General features: G+C 55.8%; 2 protein-coding genes across 3 annotated transcripts; both read left to right on the plus strand.

The window, feature by feature from the left end:
* Window positions 1-789: 789 nt before the first annotated feature.
* On the plus strand, window positions 790-9,276 carry LOC103818834 (bactericidal permeability-increasing protein). Of its 2 annotated transcripts, none has more exons than XM_050982187.1 (15): window positions 790-953; window positions 1,908-2,022; window positions 2,260-2,388; window positions 2,820-2,978; window positions 3,338-3,401; window positions 5,287-5,350; window positions 5,811-5,902; window positions 6,067-6,243; window positions 6,427-6,486; window positions 6,612-6,779; window positions 7,069-7,136; window positions 7,360-7,402; window positions 7,741-7,804; window positions 8,297-8,373; window positions 8,980-9,276. In XM_050982187.1, the coding sequence occupies exons 1-15, from the start codon at window positions 839-841 to the stop codon at window positions 9,025-9,027; spliced, it is 1,443 nt and encodes a 480-aa protein (XP_050838144.1). In that variant the 5' UTR covers window positions 790-838; the 3' UTR covers window positions 9,028-9,276. The 2 variants fall into 2 exon arrangements, with proteins under 2 accessions (XP_050838144.1, XP_050838145.1); XM_050982188.1 differs by having other exon boundaries at window positions 2,823-2,978.
* Window positions 9,277-13,265: 3,989 nt separating this feature from the next.
* LOC127060308 (bactericidal permeability-increasing protein-like) lies at window positions 13,266-20,176 on the plus strand. Its single transcript, XM_050982189.1, has 15 exons — window positions 13,266-13,384; window positions 14,214-14,313; window positions 14,923-15,051; window positions 15,486-15,641; window positions 16,013-16,076; window positions 16,516-16,579; window positions 17,018-17,109; window positions 17,274-17,450; window positions 17,668-17,727; window positions 17,853-18,020; window positions 18,309-18,376; window positions 18,601-18,643; window positions 18,982-19,045; window positions 19,538-19,614; window positions 19,880-20,176. Exons 1-15 carry the CDS (start codon window positions 13,270-13,272, stop codon window positions 19,925-19,927), a joined length of 1,425 nt encoding a protein of 474 aa, XP_050838146.1. The 5' UTR covers window positions 13,266-13,269; the 3' UTR covers window positions 19,928-20,176.
* Window positions 20,177-20,660: the final 484 nt, after the last annotated feature.

Consider the following 20,660-nt stretch of genomic DNA (forward strand, 5'->3'; position numbering starts at 1 on the left):
TCCCCCCTCACACCTGCCTGGCTGTACCCAGCTCCTGTCCCTGTCTCCAGCCATCATGACAAGAGCTGTAACATATCAGGCCTCAGTAGTGATGTCTTTGGAGCTTGATCCTGGGATAATGGATGTCTCCTCTTGTGCATGGCTGCTCTGTGCAGGAGCCCTGTGACAGGATCTGGAGTTGCAGGGCACCCCACTGAGGCAGTCGCCCTGGCGCAGCTGCCCAGCCCAGGCAGGTGCTCCTCTGCCAGCCCTGCTGGGTGTGGGGGTCCCTGGGATCTGCTCACATGAGGTGAGAAGCTGTGACCTGCCTTCTTTAGCCACTGCTGTGCCCCAAGGCTGCTCTGGCGCCTTTGGCAAGTATGTGGTGTGACAGAAGCAGCTCACAGAGTAGCCAGGAGAGCCAGAGACAGGCTGGGACCCTGCTCCTGGGCAGCCCAGGCTGTTCCCAGCTTTTGTTGGGTGCAGGCTGCAGGAATGTGGCTCTGTCAGGCTCAGCTGCCAGTGCCAAACCCAGCTCTGCTCCACTGAGCATCCACTGCTGCCACAGGCAGGGACCAGGCTGGCAGTGACAGAGAGATGGAAACTGGGCTGTTGCCTCCTAGTTTCCACTGCTCCTTCCCTGCCTTGGGTGGGAGGCACCAGGTGTGCCTCTGTGCTGGGCCATGTGCCCATGGTGCCAGAAGCACAGTGGAGCAGGGTGCTGGCCAAGCAGGAAGTCCTGGGGACGCCCCCCGTGGCTCCTCACACCACCCTGAATAGCAGTTCCCTTTTTGGCAGGGATATAAAGGTGGTGTGGGCAGGGAGAGCCCTGCACTGCGTGGCACTGTGGGAAGCCAGGATGAGAATGCAGAGCGTGGCTGTGGCTTGTGGGGCACTGACCTTGTGCCTGGCACTCACCACAGCCACCAACCCCGGCTTCGTGGTGAGGATCACCCAGGCAGGCCTGGACTACGGTGGGTTCTGCTCCTGATTTCTCTCCTCACAGATGTGCTGGTGGCAGAGGTGTGGAGACAGGTACCCTGTGAGAACTGCAGGGTCCCAGGGCAAGATGGGGGACCATTGGCCATGGATGCCCATGAGAGGAGCACAGGGACAGATTGGGGAAATCCTTGGACAGCGGTGCCAAATGCACCATCAAGCAGGGCTTCCCCTGCTGCACCTGCCTGCCCCCCACGGCAAAGCTTGATGGAACCCCTGCAGAGGGGACCAGCCCTGTGGTGTCTCAGGGAGCTGCAGCCAGGCAGTGTGAGAGGTTAGAACAGCAGGAGGGTGCTGGTCCCACAGCACATCCAGGCAGCCGAGCTGTGAGCCCTGGAGGAGGGAGCTGCAGAGGAGAGAGGAGTTGGGGAGTTTAGGGAGGGGCAGTGACAGAGATGGATGGGCCCCGTGCTGGTTTTATCGAGGCAGGCAGAGCCCCGGCTCCAGCAGAGTGCAGTTATGGATTGAAATACACTGTGTGAGAAACAGCTCATTTACCAGGCAGGTCTGCCAGCGGTGTGGGAGACAACGTGACTCCCCTTCTCAGACGGAGGCTGGGGTGCAGCACCCACTGATGCTGTGCTGCTCCCTGGGACATAAGATCCATCCATCTTCACCTGCTGGCAATGGGCAAGGAGCAGCCCAGTGCCTCCAACCTCCACACACCTCACCTGATTGGCAGCCTGGAAAGAGAGGACTGGGACACCTCTCTCCTTTCTGTAGCCACCACCTTCTCCTGGGGCTGCAAGCAAGGCACCAGGCAGCATTGCCTGTGTGCTCTCAGGGCTCAGTGCATGCAGGTGTGCTTTAAAGCCAGCCTGGGAGGCAGCATCACTGGGATCTCTCCTTTGATCCTTCTGCTGCATGCCCACTGTGTGCTCCAGCTTCTGTAGCAGTGGTGGAGTGACACTGTGCCTGTGTCCCTGCAGCCCAAGAGCAGGGGATCGCGATCCTGGAGAAGAAGCTGGCCCAGCTGGAGCTGCCAGATATGTCAGGGGACACTCGTGTCTTGCGTGTGGGGAAGGTACACTATGAGCTCTCCAGGTGAGCCCTGCCAGTGGTCTGGAGCCACCCTGGCAAGGGGCAGGAGGAGTGGGGAGGGTGGGGCACCCCGGAGCAGTGAAGATCATCCTGTCCCCTCCACAGCTCCCTGAGATGCTGGCCCTGTCCATCCTGCTTGCCCTCCTTCCCTCCCTGATTGTCTACCTCCCTCCCTAGACTTGTTTTGGGGAGCGAGGAACCACTGTAACATGACTTTCCTTTTTATTTGTATATTTTTAGGCTGCGCCTTCGTGATTTCCACTTGCCGTACTCCCGGATTACCCCAGTCTCCAACATGGGTCTGCAGGTCTCCATCTCCAACGCCTTTGCTGAGCTGGATGGAGACTGGCGGGTGAAGTTTCTCTTTATGTGAGTGCCCAGCTCTTCCTCTCCCTATTCAGGCACCCACTCTGTGTCTCCCTCTCTGGAATTGGACAAGTTTTTTTCTTCTCTTCCTCCCCCTTGTGTTTTGGGCAGCCATCACTTTGCTCCCCCAGATATGATGGATAAAACAGGGTGGGAGGCAGGAACAAGGAACATGAAAGGGGAGCTATACATGGACCTTCAGGTGTCTCTTCCACCACCCCTACTTGCTCTCACTCCCTTCTGTTTAAAGGTTACCTGTTGTACTTTATGTGCCAGTGAAATTTGGTTCTCCTGAATTTAAACACTTTCCCAATCTCTGGATGCATCCTACAAGGTGGAGACTGATCCAGATTGATGCATCCTTTAGCAGATTTGAGGTCTCTTCACCACACCTTGGCATTTACAAATTTCCCTTTCTCATCCCCCTCTACCAGTAGCCGGGACCATGGATCTTTCAACCTGAAGGTAGAAAATATCTACATCAAAATTATTCTGAGGCTGGGCAGTGACAGCACTGGGAGGCCCACCATCAGCACCTCGGACTGCAGTGCCCACATCTCCAAAGTCCGGGCACTCTTTTCAGGCAAGCTTGGGTATGTGACTTCACTGGAAGTTCTGGAAACACTGTGTGTTAGCCCACCTGCCATGGGAATGTGGTTCTGCCATTGGAATGTGGCCTTGTTGAGAGGCGTCTCTTGTTGGCAAATCTGACGCTGCCTGGTCTTAAACCTGGCCTGAGTTTCTCCTGCTGTGGCTGCACATTTAGGGGGGTGGGTGTGGTTTACCAGTGAGTCTGTTTTCAAATGTAAACCCTGGGGCAAAGCCACATGCTAAACTGGTGCAGGAATGATGTTCCCAGGGTCTTGCATCTCTAGTCTCTCCCTTTCCTGGGCACATACTACTTCAGTATGGATCTGAGCTAGACAGGGCTTCTCTCTGTGCTTCTCTGCAGGTGGCTTTACAATCTGTTCCACAGCATTATTGAGTCCAGGTTGCGAAAGATTTTGGAAGACAAGGTATGTGAGCAGTGGAGGGCCGGGCCCTGGGTTTTCCAGTGGTCTTTAACCCTCACTTGTGGGTGATGTGCTGGAAGGATCAGAGGTAGGGATGTAACTAGAGCCATAGCACATGACTGTGTTGCCAATTCAGTAAAACCAAAGGAATGGGCGTTTCAGGCTCCATAGCATAGAGTGACTCAGGCTGAATTTGAAACCTGGAGCCTTTGCCAAAGCCCAGCATAATTGGTTTCTAATTAACAAAGACTTTTTTTCCATGTGGTCAGTTAATTAGATCTTATGTCTCAGCCAAACTCATTGTAATGTGATCAGAGCTGTCCTTTAACCAGCCATATTCTGGAGGGCTTTGGGGAGCACTTGGGGGAAACTCTCATTCCTGGATTTCAGACATTTGGTGTTTTGTTTTACGAGGGGGGTCAGGGAGCTCTGGTACCGCTGCCTACTACAGACACTGACATGCAGGAGACCTGCAACAAGACATGGAAACAAGCTGTTAGCAATAATTACTACAAGGATAACTGGCATGAGTTTCAGCCTCTCTGGATGTGAACCTTGCTTGGGAAGGAGGCAGTTGGAGAACAAGCAAATCCCATTCCTGTAGCAGATCCCATCCTGCCCAGGCACTATTCCCAATTCCATGCAACACAGTTCCCTGGTATCCTGGGGTCTATGGCAGCAGATGGTCTGGCAGCAGGAGCAACACCGGGGCTCAGAGGCCTTTTCTGCAGTTTTGTCACCTGGAAGAAGGACAGTTCTAGGACTGCAAAGGGACCCCACTTCCCTCTGCTCCTCCTCCAAACCCCCTCTGCCCCACACACATTCTTCAATGTCTTTGTGGAGTCATGGTGTGAGGGACAATGGGCAGGAGAGGGCAGGGGCAGGGACTGAGCTGCACCCTGGGCACAGCTGGGCCTCAACACAGGCCAGGCAGCCTGTATCTGCCTCCTGCTGTTGCTGCAATGCTTGGGCAGTTCTAGCACCCCCAGTTCTGGGACTCCATTCATAGGGAGATCCCCGTCACAGGGAAATCCAGGTCACAGGGAAATGCAGGTCATGGGGAAATCCCAGTCACTAGGACTTGCATTCTTCTGCTGCAGTAACATCCTCACAGGCAGCAATGGAGCATTTCCAGCACAGACAGAAAAATATCACTGGGGACAGGGAAGAGCTGCAACCTGCTGTCACTAAGGCCATGCCCAAAGCTGTGTCACCGCCTCCTCCTCATCTCTGTCAGTGTGGTTGCTGCCCCTCTGCAGCACTGCATCTCACCATCAGCTCTATGGGCTGCATGCCCAGTCAGACAGATGACAGACAGATCCTGCCTGTGGTTGCTGTGATGTTACAGTGAAAACATTGAAAAGAGCTTGTGCAGATATCCTCAGCCATCTGCAGGACAGTGCCCTGCAGTAAATTTCCCAGGGCAGTGATGAGCCTGCAATAAAATCCCCACAAATGCCAGGGCTTCACTTGTGGATGACAGAGGCAGAGGGATGCACTCTCCTGTCCTGGCACACAGAGCTGTAGGAGCTCAGAAAAGCTCAGCTTCAGGGCAGTCAGTACTCCTGCCCCAGCGCGGTGGGTTAATCCTCTCTGTTGCACTTTTTTGGCCACTGCGTGGCTGCTCAGCATGGTTCATTCCTGCATGGGCCATATGAGATTCCTTCCAAGGGTCTTCCCAGAGCTGAACTGTGCTGAGGGAAAACTGCTGCAAGCAGATGCTTGTAGGTATAAACCCTGCTTGTGTCTTGGACACTTAATGTGCTGCCTGATGAATGGAGGCAATCATCACTGTGCTCATTTTCTTAAGAAAGCTTTGTCATGGAGCTGGGAGTGTGGCTGTGACCCGGCTGCACCTGCTCAGCTCAGTGGCCTTTCTGTCCCACAGGTGTGTGACAATGTGGCCAAGTCTGTGCACAATGAGCTCCAGACGTATATCCGGACGCTGCCAGGTACCAGGGGGAAGGGGTGTAAGTGGGTTTAGGAGCAGCTCTTCCAGGCTTTTCCCAGCCTTGAGGAATGTTTTCCTTTGTGTCCATTCCTCATGTCCTGGTGTTTCAGCACCCAAGCTGGGAGCTGGTGAGCACCGTCTCAGCAGAGACAAATCACTGTGTGTCCTATTAGGCTGTGCAGATCCCTTCAGGATCTGTGCCCATGGACTTGTGGGGGCTTGGGCTGCTTTAGCTGAGGGACCCAGGCCATTTTTCAGGTCCAGGAGATGGTTTGCATTGCTGAAACATCGAGGAGGAAAATGTTTTTTTCTCTTGTAAAGAGAAGCAAGCAGAGGGGCAGTTGGTAGTGAGCTGGTGCACCAGGAAGCCCTGTCATGGCACTGCCCAGATGCCAGTGGAGGCCATCTGCTCCCAGCTTTCCTGACCATCTCCTACTCATCTCTCTTCCTTGTGTTTGCAGTCACATCCAGGATAGATGACAAGACTGGGATCGATTATTCCTTGGTAGCACCCCCAAGAGCTACCTCCAAGTCCCTGGATGCAGACCTGAAGGTGAGAGGCAGACCCGCAGACACCTGATTTGGCCAATGCCATTGACTAAGGCAGGTGGGAACCAAGGTTTTGGTACCTGATGCAAATGCTGTTTGCCAGCCTGAGCCAGCAGGTGAGCCCCACTGCTATTTGCACCCCTTCTCCATGTCTCTCCCTCCTCCCAGGGTGAATTCTACTCCCTGGCCCACCGCTCCACCGTCCCCTTCTCACCGCTGCCACTGGCCTTCCCCTCGGATCACGAGCGCATGGTTTACTTTGGAGCCTCCAGCTACTTCTTCAACACAGCTGGCATTGCCTACCACAAGGCTGGGGCACTGGTCTTTGAAATCTCAGAGGCCACGGTGAGTGGCACAAGTAGGACAGGGCTGGGAAAGATGTTCCACTTTCTGAGGAGCCAGCAATCCTGCACCCGTGAGAGAGCTGGGGGCTGAGGGATGAGGCTGTCACACATGGCAGCATCTGGGGATGCCATAAGCTCCTCTGTGCCACATCGCCCCCAGTGTGACCCAGTCCTCTCCCTGCAGATCCCAAAAGATGTAGAATTCAAGTTGAACACTTCTGTCTTCTCAGCCTTCATTCCCCAGGTGAGCAGTCTGGCCCGGCCTGCCCTGAGCTCTCGCACACACAGGCTTTGCTCTGTGCCAGGTGTTCTCCCCTGAGGACTGGGGGTTTGTGCCGTCATTCCCATCCTCTCCCTACTCCCACACAGCTGGAGGAGAAGTTCCCAAACATGCCAATGAAGTTCAGGCTGTCCACTCCCACTGCTCCGTTCCTGACCATTGGACCAGGAGGAATCTCGTTCCAGCCCATTGTGGATGTCCAGGCTTATGCCATCCTTCCCAACTCCAGCCTGGCTCCTCTCTTCCTCCTCAGTCTGGTGAGTTCAGACACGGCCTGTGGCAATGGAGCACAAGGGAGTTTGAGCTGAGCCCAGTCCTGTTGCCCAGATCCTGCCAGGAGAGCTCCCAGGAGCTGTCCAGGCACAAGTGAGGGTTGTCCCCTACTGAACAATTCCTGAGCTGACAAATGCCAGGTTTAATGCTGGGTGCAAACACAACCCCTGGATGGGCAGTGGTGTGTTTCAGCTGGTCAGAGCCGTTCCCCTGGGTGTCTGCTTTGGGCTGATGTGGGGTGAGCACTGCCAGAGCTCTGTGCTCTCTCCGCAGACAGGGAACGTGTCCGCTGTCATCAATGTGAGATCCGGCCGCATAGTTGGGAGCCTGGATGTGGGCAGGTACAGAGGGGAGGAGCCACTGACTGGGCAGGGGGTGGCTGGGGGGTCGTTCTGTTTTGGGTGCCCAGGGACAGAGAGGGGGTGGGAAGGTCCCTGGGATGTGGGCTTGCTGTGGAGGGAATGAGCTGGGGCTGGAGGTAGTGGGATCTGCATAGCCATCGAAGGGTGGAATCACTCCCTCCCTTGGCACATCCTCCACAGCACCACTTCTGTCCCTGTGCAGGATCAGGCTCTCTCTGAAGGACTCAGCTGTTGGCATTTTCCAGGTAAGCTATCCTTGACCCCAACCAGAGCTCCCAGCATGGAGCTGGCAGCCAGGACTGGGAGTCATTCCCTACTGCGTTCCACCATGGGACACCACACTGACCCTGCAGCCACCTCCTACCTCAGCCTGCAAGGCTGGGAAAGGATACAGAGCCTGATCTGTTGCTGCTCTCACCCCAACATTTCCTACACTGCCACTGTGAACAGACAAAACTACTGGTCTCTGGCGAAGTGTGTGCCCATCCCACCCTTCATTTCCTTTTTCTAATTATCCTCAAGTACCTGCATGTCTCCTATCCTGCAGACTAAAGCTTTTCCTCCCCCTCTCCCCACTCCCCAGGTACGAACAATGCAGTCCTTAATGAACATCCTGACTTCCAGTGTCCTCCTCCCACGTCTCAATGGTGAGAACCTACTGGGGGGATGGGGTTGCTGGAGCACCCTCCCCTCAGATTTCTCCATCCAAGGGGTCCCAGCTCACTAATTAAATCCTCATTGCCAAGGCTGATGCACGGCAAAGTGTGTGCAGGAGGCGGCAGTGAAGCGGAGGGAGCCTCTTGCTGCTCTGACAGGCTCCCAGCAGCAAACACAATGGAAAATATGAGCCCTATGCAGATCCTAATGCTTTCCAGACCCTCTCCCTGAATCCCTGCATCTCCTGCCTCGCCTGCAGCTCAGACCAGAGTGGGGCTGGTGGCAGGAGTGGCCAAGGGGACTGTCATGGCACAACACGCAGCCCTTCTGTAGAGCTTGGGAGGAGTTTCCTCTGCCAGTCCCAGGAGCAGTGGAGGAGAGAATAGGGCTAGGGGAAGGAGGTGGCCACCTTCTCTGAGTTCTTTGTGCTCCCTTGACTCCCATTCCCATCCCAATGCAGACACATGTGTTGTCTTTTCCAGCCCGCTTAGATGAGGGTTTCCCTCTGCCACTTCTGGACAGGATTCAGCTCTCCAATATCCTTGTGAGGTTCCACCAGGTGAGTGAGGGGGAGCAGCTGGCCCCTGCTGGGGCCCATCCTGCTGCCCACAAAGCCCTGTTTACCAGCACAGCCTCCATATCTAGTTCCCCCAGCTGTGCCATGATGTGATGGATGGGAGCTCTCAGCAGCAAACCAGTTCTCTGCTTTTCCTGGCTGCATTTGGGTATCTGGGATGGCACCACATTATTCTTCAGTTCTTAAGCCTGGGGTCTGAGTTTTCAATGCTGCTTTTTACAGCAGTGTCAGCCCCAAATCCCCACTCTCCCTGACTGGCAATGCATGGATGGATACTGTAATGCCTGGTAGGATGCAGCCCCTGCCTGCTCTGCTGTTAGCAGCTGTACCAGGTCCAAGGGAGCAGAAAGAGCCCCTATTGTGGGGTGCCTTGGGGAAAACTCAAAGCAGGATCACCATGGGGATTCTGAAAAGCTGTAGTGAGGTGTGGCTGTGAAATGCCTCCAGAGCCTGTCAGGGGGAGAAAAAAGCACAGGGGTTGGCAGAGCCACATGTCCTAATCCATTCTGTGTTCTGGGACGTGCTGGGTGCTGGGCAGTGCAGCTCCCAGGGCCTGTAGCAGCCCAGTGCTTTCTCTCTTTCTCCCAGAATTTCCTGCTGCTTGGAGCAGATGTTCGCTTCCAGCCCCGGAGATGAAGATGAGGCAGTGAGAGCCCTTCAGCACTAAAGATGCTCCATTCACCACTTTGCCCTTCCCTGCCCCTGATCTCAGCGCCAAAGGTCACTGCTCCTGCCACTGTCCTGCACTGCTGCCTTGGCCAGGACCCTCCATCCTCCTTCTGGGGCCTCACCTGGTGCTACCATGAGCTGGGGGTCCCCTGCCCTGGGCCACCCCCTCCCCTCCTCCCTCTGAGCAGCAATAAAGGCATTATTGCTGGGCCTGTGCTCTTGGTATCACTGTCTGTGCTTGGGGATGCACTGGGCCAGGTGGGAGCTGGAGCTGGATTAGGACCACTTTGTTGGGGTGTTTCCATGGCCATGGCGAGGCACCACAGAACACCTGTGTCCTGCTGTCCTGTGCCTTCACTGCAGCCTTGGGGTACAATAGCTGAAAAGAGTGCAGTGGAAAAGGCCCCGGGAATGCTGGCAATAGCAGCTGAACAGGAGCACCAGGTGGCCAACAGGGCCAGAGGCATCCTGGCCTGTATCAACATGGCCTGTAACCAGTAGGGCAGGCAGACCAGGGAAGGGATTGTCCCCCTGGCATGGGTGAGGCCCACACCTCAAGTCCTTTTTCCAGTTCTGGGTCCTTCACTTCAAAATGGACATGGAGGTGTTGGATCATGTCCAGAAAAGGGTAATGGAGCTGGCAAAGAGGCTGGAGCATCAGAGAGGCTGAGGGATCTGTGGGGGCTCAGCCTGGAAGAAGGGAGGCTCAGGGGGGACCTTCTCACCTTCACAACTCCCTGACAGGAGGGAGCAGCCAGGCAGGGATCAGGCTCTGCTCCCAGGGAACAAGGGACAGGATGAGAGGACATGGTCTTAAGTTGCACCAGGGGACTTTTACGTGGGATATTAGGAAAAATCTTTCACAGGAAGGGTCATTTGACCTTGGAGTGGGCAGCCCAGGGAGGTGATGGAGTCCCCGTCCCTGGAGGTGTTTAAGGGTAGACTGGACATGGCGCTCAGTGCCCTGGTTTAGCTGAAATGGTGCTTCTGGTCACAGACTGCACTCGATAACCTCCGAGGTCCCTTTTAACCTAATTAATTCTGTGATTTTTGTGGTTCCCGCGGCGGCACCGCCCAGCAGCGGGGCGGGCCCGGAATGGCGGCGGGGCGGGACGCGGAGCCGAGGGGCGGAGGCAGCGGCGGAGCCTCCCCGTCCCTGGCTGGCCGCTCCTTCCCCAAAGCGCCCTGTGTTCTGTGGTCAGTGCACTTTTCCTCCCCTAGAGCTTAGTCCCTGAAGTGTGTCTGCAGGGGAGATACTCTCAGGCAAGCAAAGTGTTCGCAGATAAGACAGAGATAAGACATAATCGCCACACCACAAGCAGCACTCTCAGGTGCCATTAGATTCCCTGCCTTTAGCTGAATTCTCCTCACAGAGCACTTGGGCCTCTTAGGCTGGGGCTCTGTGCAGGAGCAGCAGTTGCAATGCCCCGCTGTGCTGGCTCCCCAGGGAGAAGGCAGAGCAGGCCATCTGGAACCGTCTGCAGCACCTCAAGGCGCTGAAGGCCCGGCGGCCCCAGGCTCGTGCTCCACTCCGCGTCGGGATCCTGGGTACGGCCGGGCTGCATGGCCTGAGTCCTGCTGGCAGCAGCTGCCTTGGCCTGGGGTGAAAGCAGCTGGAAGGGATGCAGGGGAGTAACGGAGGGCAGGCACTGCCTCATGAGGAGCCTTCTTTGCTGGCAGGATGCGTGGCCGAGAGGCTTAAGGAGGAGATTCTGCACAGGGAGAAGCTGGTTGATGTCGTGGCAGGCCCTGATGCCTACTGTGACCTCTCTGTGCTGAAGTCCCTGTTGGTCTAGGGCAACCACAGGTCCTGCCACAGGTCCAGACCACAGCCCAGTTCTGTGGGTGACAATGAACTTATCCTGGCTGGAAATGGGTAAGGGAGGTTTTATTTTGGGCTGACAACTTCTCTTTCCATGTTCTCTCCAAACCCACACAGGCTGCTCTCAATTTTCTTCCTGTCTCCATGGGTTTTCCCTGATGCTTCCCCAGCTGACATACACCTGCCAGTGTGAGGCTGGAGAGCAGCAGCAGTCATGCCTTTGGCATTGGTACAAGCTGCCCGGGGAATTCCCGGGCTGGTAATGGCATCGGGGAACACAGATGTGTCCGGATTTCCTTGCAGATGGCAAACAGGCAGGTTATAGTGCCACAGAACAAAGATGTATTCAGATTTTCCTGTAGATGGCAAATGTGCCTGCGCTGCTCACAGCCCAAGGAGCAGAATTGCCCCAGGCTGGTCCCTGTAGTACCTGGTAGCCCCAGCACATGGCTACAAGGGGTGTGTGAGCCATGGAACCACGAGAGAGATGTGGAAAGAGCTGGGACAGGATGGGGAACTGCCCACACGTGCTGAGGAGTGTGTGGGGCCAGAGGGACTTCTGACCTGGGGAGCAGGGGAGGGCCTATGGACAGTGGAGAGAGGGGTGTTGCCCTGCAAAGGACAGCAGCAGCACAGGACTCCTGCAAGTCCCTGTCCTCCTGCGCTCCTGGTTCCCATCTGACCATTCCTTCTCCAGCAGCCTGGGGGAGCCAGCCTTTCCCCAGTGGAGCAGACCCCACACTCCCAGAACAGGCAGAGCAGCTCAGCAGGAGAAGCCTTTACCTGTCCAAAGGGCTGGGGCCAGCAGGGCAGGATGTCATGTTCCAATCCCTCTGTCACCACTTGCAGGAAGCACTACCGGGACCGGCACATATGTTGAGCTTTAGATGTGGTTTTGGCTGCTCCTTGCCAAACACAGCAGTGTTTGGTCAGAGTTCAGCTCTTTGAAGGCTTTTTTTTCAGTTCAACTTCAAAATTTGCTCAAAGCCAGGGGGAAGACTTCCTGGTTTTGCTCCCTCTTTATGCTATTCCTTATAAAATTTCATTTCTCCTTATGGAAGAGTTCTGCTTCCTCCATGCTCTTCCTGAACAACTTGAATGTTGTTTTGATGCAGCCCTTCAGTGAGACGGGGTTGTCACCATGGCAGGTTTGGGAGATCCTGCTCTGAACTGAACAAGATCCAGACAAGAGCTGATGATGGGTGACAGGAAGGGTCACAATGCCAATGAGGCTGTGAGTGGGGATTTGGTCTTTTGCCTTTTTCCTCTCTTCTTGCATGTTTCTTTCTGGGCAAAAAGGAGCTCTGGGCAAAAGGAGCTCTGCCCACAAGCTCCAGGCTGAAGGATATTGCCTCTGGCAGTCAGGACTTCCCTGGATCCAGCATGAGATATGCCTGCATCAGCAGCCATGGGTTTCCTTTGCCTGGACACCAGGCACAGGAAATGAAATGAAATGACTGAAATGAAATCGACTGAAATATTTCTTCATCCATCACCTTTATCTTGCAAAGAGGGACCAGCCAGCCCAGCTCTCCTGGCTGGGGGGCACAGGGCTGTTCCCCCCGCACACCTGCCTGGCTGCACCCAGCTCCTGTCCCTGTCTCCAGCCATCATGACAAGAGCTGTAACATATCAGGCTTCAGTAGTGATGTCTTTGGAGCTTGATCCTGGGATAATGGATGTCTCCTCTTGTGCATGGCTGCTCTGTGCAGGAGCCCTGTGACAGAATCTGGAGTTGCAGGGCACCCCACTGAGGTAGTCGCCCTGGCGCAGCTGCCCAGCCCAGGCAGGTGCTCCTCTGCCAGCCCTGCTGGGTGTGGGGGTCCCTGGGATCTGCTCACATGAGGTGAGAAGCTGTGACCTGCCTTCTTTAGCCACTGCTGTGCCCCAAGGCTGCTCTGGCGCCTTTGGCAAGTCTGTGGTGTGACAGATGCAGCTCACAGAGTAGCCAGGAGAGCCAGAGACAGGCTGGGACCCTGCTCCTGGGCAGCCCAGGCTGTTCCCAGCTTTTGCTGGGTGCAGGCTGCAGGAATGTGGCTCTGTCAGGCTCAGCTGCCAGTGCCAAACCCAGCTCTGCTCCACTGAGGATGCCACAGGCAGGGACCAGGCTGGCAGTGACAGAGAGATGGAAACTGGGCTGTTGCCTCCTAGTTTCCACTGCTCCTTCCCTGCCTTGGGTGGGAGGCACCAGGTGTGCCTCTGTGCTGGGCCATGTGCCCATGGTGCCAGCAGCACAGTGGAGCAGGGTGCTGGCCAAGCAGGAAGTCCTGGGGACGCCCCCCGTGGCTCCTCACACCACCTTTGCCCAAGCTTCCTGTTTTGGCAGGGATATAAAGGTGGTGTGGGCAGGGAGAGCCCTGCACTGCGTGGCACTGTGGGAAGCCAGGATGGGAATGCAGAGCGTGGCTGTAGCTTGTGGGGCACTGACCTTGTGCCTGGCACTCACCACAGCCACCAACCCCGGCTTCGTGGTGAGGATCACCCAGGCAGGCCTGGACTACGGTGGGTTCTGCTCCTGATTTCTCTCCTCACAGATGTGCTGGTGGCAGAGGTGTGGAGACAGGTACCCTGTGAGAACTGCAGGGTCTCGGGGCAGGATGGGGGACCATTGGCCATGGATGCCCATGTGAGGAGCACAGGGACAGATTGGGGAAATCCTTGGACAGCGGTGCCAAATGCACCATCAAGCAGGGCTTCCCCTGCTGCACCTGCCTGCCCCCCACGGCAAAGCTTGATGGAGCCCCTGCAGAGGGGACCAGCCCTGTGGTGTCTCAGGGAGCTGCAGCCAGGCAGTGTGAGAGGTTAGAACAGCAGGAGGGTGCTGGTCCCACTGCACATCTAGGCAGCCGAGCTGTGAGCCCTGGAGGAGGGAGCTGCAGAGGAGAGAGGAGTTGGGGAGTTTAGGGAGGGGCAGTGACAGAGATGGATGGGCCCCGTGCTGGTTTTATCGAGGCAGGCAGAGCCCCGGCTCCAGCAGAGTGCAGTTATGGATTGAAATACACTGTGTGAGAAACACACAGCATCCCAGGGGCTCAGACCACATGCAGATCTTACCCAGTGCACTGCCTGGAGAGTGAGGCCTGGGACACCTCTTTCCTTTCTGTAGACACCACCTTCTCCTGGGGCTGCAAGCAGGGCACCGGGCAGCATTGCCTGTGTTCTCACCGGGCTCTGTGCACAGAGGTTTGCTTTAAAGCCAGCCTGGGAGGCAGCATCACTGGGATCTCTCCTTTGATCCTTCTGCTGCATGCCCACTGTGTGCTCCATCTCCTCTGGCTGGAATGTTGGAGTAGTGGAGTGGTGGAGTGACACTGTGCCTGTGTCCCTGCAGCCCAACAGCAGGGGATCGCAATCCTGGAGAAGGAGCTGGCCCAGCTGAAGCTGCCAGACTTCTCGGGTAAATCAGGGAAGGTGCGCTACTCATTCTCCAGGTAAGCCCTGTGAGCCTTGCCAGTGACCTGGGGCCACCCACTGCCCCCAGTGAGGGGCAGGAGGAGTGGGGATGGTGGAGAGACCCCGGAGCTGTGAGGACCATCCTGTCCCCTCCACAGCTCCCTGAGAAGTTGGTCCTGTCCCTGGTGCATGTTTCTGTTTTACTCCTTGCCCAAGGGGAAAATTGGAACCAGGGTCACGGCACTCTGGGCATGGCTGGACTGTGTGCAGTCAAAGCCTGGGTAGTGGAGATGGCCTTGCCTGTGGGACCAGGGCACACATTCCTATGTGAGGCAGGAGCTCAGTCCCTGTGGAAATGCCAGTTCCCTGCTGCCCAGGTGCCTCTCTGCTCCTGCAGCACAGTGTTTGGAGCTGCCTTGGGTGGCTGCAATGGCCACATTCCCAAAGGCGCCACTCTGCTGTGTGTGTCTCTGCCTGGCGTAGCTTTGCAGTAGCAGAACTACAGCTGGAAATGCTGCCAGTGCAGTGACTCCATCCTGCTCGCCCTCCTTTCCTCCCTAATTGTCTACCTCTCTCCTACCCTATCTTTGTGCTTGGGAGTGTGGAACCGCTGTAACATGACTTTTATTTTATTTTTATATTTTTAGGCTGCGCATTCCCAGCTTCCGCTTGCCACACTCACAGATTACCCCGATCTCCAACGTGGGCCTGCAGGTCTCCATCTCCAATGCCTTTGCTGAGCTGGATGGAGACTGGCGAGTGAAGTTTCTCTTTATGTGAGTGCTCAGCTCTTCCTCTCCCTATTCAGGCACCCAGACTGTGTCTCCCTCTCTGGGTCTGGACAGGTTTTTTCTCCTCTCCCTCCCCCTTGTGTTTTGGGCAGCCATCACTTTGCTCCCCCAGATATGATGGATAAAACAGGGTGGGAGGCAGGAACAAGGAACATGAAAGGGGAGCTATACATGGACCTTCAGGTGTCTCTTCCACCACCCCTACTTGCTCTCACTCCCTTCTGTTTAAAGGTTACCTGTTGTACTTTATGTGCCAGTGAAATTTGGTTCTCCTGAATTTAAACACTTTCCCAATCTCCTCTGGATGCATCCTACAAGGTGGAGACTGATCCAGATTGATGCATCCTTTAGCAGATTTGAGGTCTCTTCACCAGACCTTGGCATTTACAAATTTCCCTTTCTTACCCTCCTCCCTGTAGCCGGGGACATGGATCTTTCAACCTGAAGGTAGAAAATATCAACATGAAAATCATCTTGAGGCTGGGCAGTGACAGCACTGGGAGGCCCACCATCAGCACCTCGGACTGCAGTGCCCACATCTCCAAAGTCCGGGTGCGCTTTTCAGGCAAGCTTGGGTATGTGACTTCACTGGAAGTTCTGGAAACACTGTGTGTTAGCCCACCTGCCATGGGAATGTGGTTCTGCCATTGGAATGTGACCTTGTTGAGAGGCATCTCTTGTTGGCAAATCTGAGGCTGCCTGGTCTTAAACCTGGCCTGAGTTTCTCCTGCTGTGGCTGCACATTTAAGGGGGTGGGTGTGGTTTACCAGTGAGTCTGTTTTCAAATGTAAACCCTGGGGCAAAGCCACATGCTAAACTGGTGCGGGAATGATGTTCCCAGGGTCTTGCTTGAGAATGGTGTTCTCTCTCGTCCCCCTTTCCTGGGCACATACTACTTCAGTATGGATCTGAGCTAGACAGGGCTTCTCTCTGTGTTTCTTTGCAGGTGGCTTTACAATCTGTTCCACCGCGTTATTGAGTCCAAGTTGCGAAAGGATTTAGAGAGGAAGGTATGTGAGCAGTGGAAGGCTGCGTCCTGTGTTTTCTGGTGGTCTTTAGCCCCCACTTGTAGGTAATGTCCTCAAAGGCTCAGAAGTAGGGATGTAACTAGAGCTAGAGCACCCCCCCCCACCAGCACGGTGGGTTAATCCTCTCTATTGCTCTTTTCCGGCCATGCCCTGGCTCTTCAGTACGGTTCATTCCTGCATGGGCCATATGAGATTCCTTCCAAGGGCTTCCCCAGAGCTGAACTGTGCTGAGGGAAAACTGCTGCAAGCAGATGCTTGTAGGTATAAACCCTGCTTGTGTCTTGGACACTTAATGTGCTGCCTGATGAATGGAGGCAATCATCATTGTGCTCATTTACTTAAGAAAGCTTTGTCATGGAGCTGGGAGTGTGGCTGTGACCCGGCTGCCCCTGCTCAGCTCGGTGGCCTTTCTGTCCCACAGGTGTGTGACAATGTGGCCAAGTCTGTACAAAATGAGCTCCAGAAGCAGGTCCGGACACTTCCAGGTACTGGGGGCTGTAGTGGGCTTAGAAGCAGCTCTTCCAGGCTTTTCTCAGCCATGAGGAACGTTTTCCTATGTGTCCACTCCCCATCTCCGAGTGCTCCTGCACCCAAGCTGGGACCTGTTGAGCACCTTCTCAGCAGAGACAAATCACTGTGTGTCCTGTCTGGCTGTGGGAATTCCTTCAGAATCTGTGCCCAAGGACTGTCAGGGGCTTTGGCAACTTTGGCCTGGGGGGACCCAGGCCACTCCTCAGGTCCAGGAGATGTCTGTGAAAAAGTGGGGGTTTTTGCTTCCTAGCAAAAGCGAGTAGAGGAGCAGTTGGTAGTGAGCTGATGCACCAGGAAGCCCTGTCATGGCACTGCCCAGATGCCAGTGGAGGCCATCTGCTCCCAGCTTTCCTGACCATCTCTTTTCTCATCTCTCTTCCTTGTGTTTGCAGTAACAGCCAGAATAGATGACAAGACTGGGATCGATTATTCCTTGGTAGCACCCCCAAGAGCTACCTCCAAGTCCCTGGACCTGGACCTAAAGGTGAGAGGCAGCCCTGGGGACACTTGATTTGGCCAATGCCATTGACTAAGGCAGGTGGGAACCAAGGTTTTGGTACCTGATGCAAATGCTGTTTGCCAGCCTGAGTCAGTAGGTGAGCCCCACTGCTATTTGCACCCCTTCTCCATGTCTCTCCCTCCTCCCAGGGTGAATTCTACTCCCTGGCCCACCGCTCCACCGTCCCCTTCTCACCGCTGCCACTGGCCTTCCCCTCGGATCACGAGCGCATGGTTTACTTTGGAGCCTCCAGCTACTTCTTCAACACAGCTGGCATTGCCTACCACAAGGCTGGGGCACTGGTCTTTGAAATCTCAGAGGCCACGGTGAGTGGCACAAGTAGGACAGGGCTGGGAAAGAGGTTCCATTTGCAGAGGAGCTCCAGGAGCAGCCAGCAGTTTTAGAGTAGTGCCAGAGAGAAGAGCTGGGGGCTTTGAGATGGGGCTGGGCTGTCACACATGGCAGCGTTCGAGGACGGAAGGGCTCGCCATGGGCTCCTCTGTGCCACATCGCCCCCAGTGTGACCCAGTCCTCTCCCTGCAGATCCCACAGGAAGCGGGATTCAGCTTGGATACCTCTGTCTTCTCAGCCTTCATTCCCCAGGTGAGCAGTCTGGCCCGGCCTGCCCTGAGCTCTCGCACACACAGGCTTTGCTCTGTGCCAGGTGTTCTCCCCTGAGGACTGGGGGTTTGTGCCGTCATTCCCATCCTCTCCCTACTCCCACACAGCTGGAGGAGAAGTTCCCAAACATGCCAATGAAGTTCAGGCTGTCCACTCCCACTGCTCCGTTCCTGACCATTGGACCAGGAGGAATCTCGTTCCAGCCCATTGTGGATGTCCAGGCTTATGCCATCCTTCCCAACTCCAGCCTGGCTCCTCTCTTCCTCCTCAGTCTGGTGAGTTCAGACACGGCCTGTGGCAATGGGGCACAAGGGAGTTTGAGCTGAGCCCAGTCCTGTTGCCAAGATCCTGCCAGGAGAGCTCCCAGGAGCTGTCCAGGCACAAGTGAGGGTTGTCCCCTACTGAACAATTCCTGAGCTGACAAATGCCAGGTTTAATGCTGGGTGCAAACACACCCCTGGATGGGCAGTGGTGTGTTTCAGCTGGTCAGAGCCATTCCCCTGGGTGTCTGCTTTGGGCTGATGTGGGGTGAGCACTGCCAGAGCTCTGTGCTCTCTCCGCAGACAGGGAACGTGTCCGCTGTCATCAACGTGAGATCCGGCCGCATAGTTGGGAGCCTGGATGTGGGCAGGTACAGAGGGGAGGAGCCACTGACTGGGCAGGGAGTGACTGGGGGGGTCTTTCTGTTTTGGGTGCCCAGGGACAGAGAGGGGGTGGGAAGGTCCCTGGGATGTGGGCTTGCTGTGGAGGGAATGAGCTGGGGCTGGAGGTAGTGGGATCTGCAGAGCCATCGAAGGGTGGAATTGCTCCCTCCCTTGGCACATCCTCCACAGCACCACTTCTGTCCCTGTGCAGGATCAGGCTCTCTCTGAAGGACTCAGCTGTTGGCACTTTCCAGGTAAGCTGTCCTTGACCCCAACCAGAGCCCCCAGCATGGAGCTGGCAGCCAGGACAGGGAGTCATTCCCCACTGCCTTCCACCATGGGACACCACACTGACCCTGCAGCCACCTCCTGCCTCAGCCTGCAAGGCTGGGAAAGGATACAGAGCCTGATCTGTTGCTGCTCTCACCCCAACATTTCCTACACTGCCACTGTGAACAGACAAAACTACTGGTCTCTGGCGAAGTGTGTGCCCATCCCACCCTTCATTTCCTTTTTCTAATTATCCTCAAGTACCTGCATGTCTCCTATCCTGCAGACTAAAGCTTTTCCTCCCCCTCTCCCCACTCCCCAGGTACGAATGATGCAGTCCATAATGAACTACTTGACATCCAGTGTCCTCCTCCCACGTCTCAATGGTGAGAACCTACTGGGGGGATGGGGTTGCTGGAGCACCCTCCCCTCAGATTTCTCCATCCAAGGGGTCCCAGCTCACTAATTAAATCCTCATTGCCAAGGCTGATGCACGGCAAAGTGTGTGCAGGAGGCGGCAGTGAAGCGGAGGGAACCTCTTGCTGCTCTGACAGGCTCCCAGCAGCAAACACAATGGAAAATATGAGCCCTATGCAGATCCTAATGCTTTCCAGACCCTCTCCCTGAATCCCTGCATCTCCTGCCTCGCCTGCAGCTCAGACCAGAGTGGGGCTGGTGGCAGGAGTGGCCAAGGGGACTGTCATGGCACAACACGCAGCCCTTCTGTAGAGCTTGGGAGGAGTTTCCTCTGCCAGTCCCAGGAGCAGTGGAGGAGAGGATAGGGCTAGGGGAAGGAGGTGGCCACCTTCTCTGAGTTCTTTGTGCTCCCTTGACTCCCATTCCCATCCCAATGCAGACACATGTGTTGTCTTTTCCAGCCCGCTTAGATGAGGGTTTCCCTCTGCCACTTCTGGACAGGATTCAGCTCTCCAATATCCTTGTGAGGTTCCACCAGGTGAGTGAGGGGGAGCAGCTGGCCCCTGCTGGGGCCCATCCTGCTGCCCACAAAGCCCTGTTTACCAGCACAGCCTCCATATCCAGTTCCCTCAGCTCTGCTGGAAAGTGACGAATGGGACGATGCTCTTCACTGAGATCCCAACCGCCCAGTGGCAAACCAGAGCACATATCCCAATCCATTCTGCCTTCTGGGATGTGCTGGGTGCTGGGCAGTGCAGCTCCCAGGGCCTGTAGCAGCCCAGTGCTTTCTCTCTTTCTCCCAGAATTTCCTGCTGCTTGGAGCAGATGTTCGCTTCCAGCCCCGGAGATGAAGATGAGGCAATGAGAGCCCTTCAGCATTAAAGATGCTCCATTCACCACTTTGCCCTTCCCTGCCCCTGATCTCAGCGCCAAAGGTCACTGCTCCTGCCACTGTCCTGCACTGCTGCCTTGGCCAGGACCCTCCATCATCCTTCTGGGGCCTCACCTGGTGCTACCATGAGCTGGGGGTCCCCTGCCCTGAGCCACCCCCTCCCCTCCTCCCTCTGAGCAGCAATAAAGGCATTATTGCTGGGCCTGTGCTCTTGGTATCACTGTCTGTGCTTGGGGATGCACTGGGCCAGGTGGGAGCTGGATTAGGACCATTTCGTTGGGGTGTTTCCATGGCCATGGCGAGGCACCACAGAACACCTGTGTTCTGCTGTCCTGTGCCTTCACTGCAGCCTTGGGGTACAATAGCTGAAAAGAGTGCAGTGGAAAAGGCCCCGGGAATGCTGGCAATAGCAGCTGAACAGGAGCACCAGGTGGCCAACAGGGCCAGAGGCATCCTGGCCTGTATCAACATGGCCTGTAACCAGTAGGGCAGGCAGACCAGGGAAGGGATTGTCCCCCTGGCGTGGGTGAGGCCCATACCTCAAGTCCTTTTTCCAGTTCTGGGTCCTTCACTTCAAAATGGACATGGAGGTGTTGGATCATGTCCAGAAAAGGGTAATGGAGCTGGCAAAGAGGCTGGAGCATCAGAGAGGCTGAGGGATCTGTAGGGGCTCAGCCTGGAAGAAGGGAGGC

The sequence above is a fragment of the Serinus canaria genome, chromosome 20 (assembly GCF_022539315.1).
Source record: "Serinus canaria isolate serCan28SL12 chromosome 20, serCan2020, whole genome shotgun sequence".
Taxonomy (NCBI): domain Eukaryota; kingdom Metazoa; phylum Chordata; class Aves; order Passeriformes; family Fringillidae; genus Serinus; species Serinus canaria.

Bases quoted from the DNA above. Each gene is read 5' to 3' on its own strand.
- LOC103818834 (XM_050982187.1), top strand. From the start codon at position 839: ATGAGAATGCAGAGCGTGGCTGTGGCTTGTGGGGCACTGACCTTGTGC. The intron at 6,244-6,426 runs GTGAGTGGCACA...CTCTCCCTGCAG, and splicing joins TTGAAATCTCAGAGGCCACG to ATCCCAAAAGATGTAGAATT. The intron at 6,780-7,068 runs GTGAGTTCAGAC...CTCTCTCCGCAG, and splicing joins CTCTCTTCCTCCTCAGTCTG to ACAGGGAACGTGTCCGCTGT.
- LOC127060308 (XM_050982189.1), top strand. From the start codon at position 13,270: ATGGGAATGCAGAGCGTGGCTGTAGCTTGTGGGGCACTGACCTTGTGC. The intron at 17,110-17,273 runs GTGAGAGGCAGC...CCCTCCTCCCAG, and splicing joins CCCTGGACCTGGACCTAAAG to GGTGAATTCTACTCCCTGGC. The intron at 18,644-18,981 runs GTAAGCTGTCCT...CCCACTCCCCAG, and splicing joins CAGCTGTTGGCACTTTCCAG to GTACGAATGATGCAGTCCAT.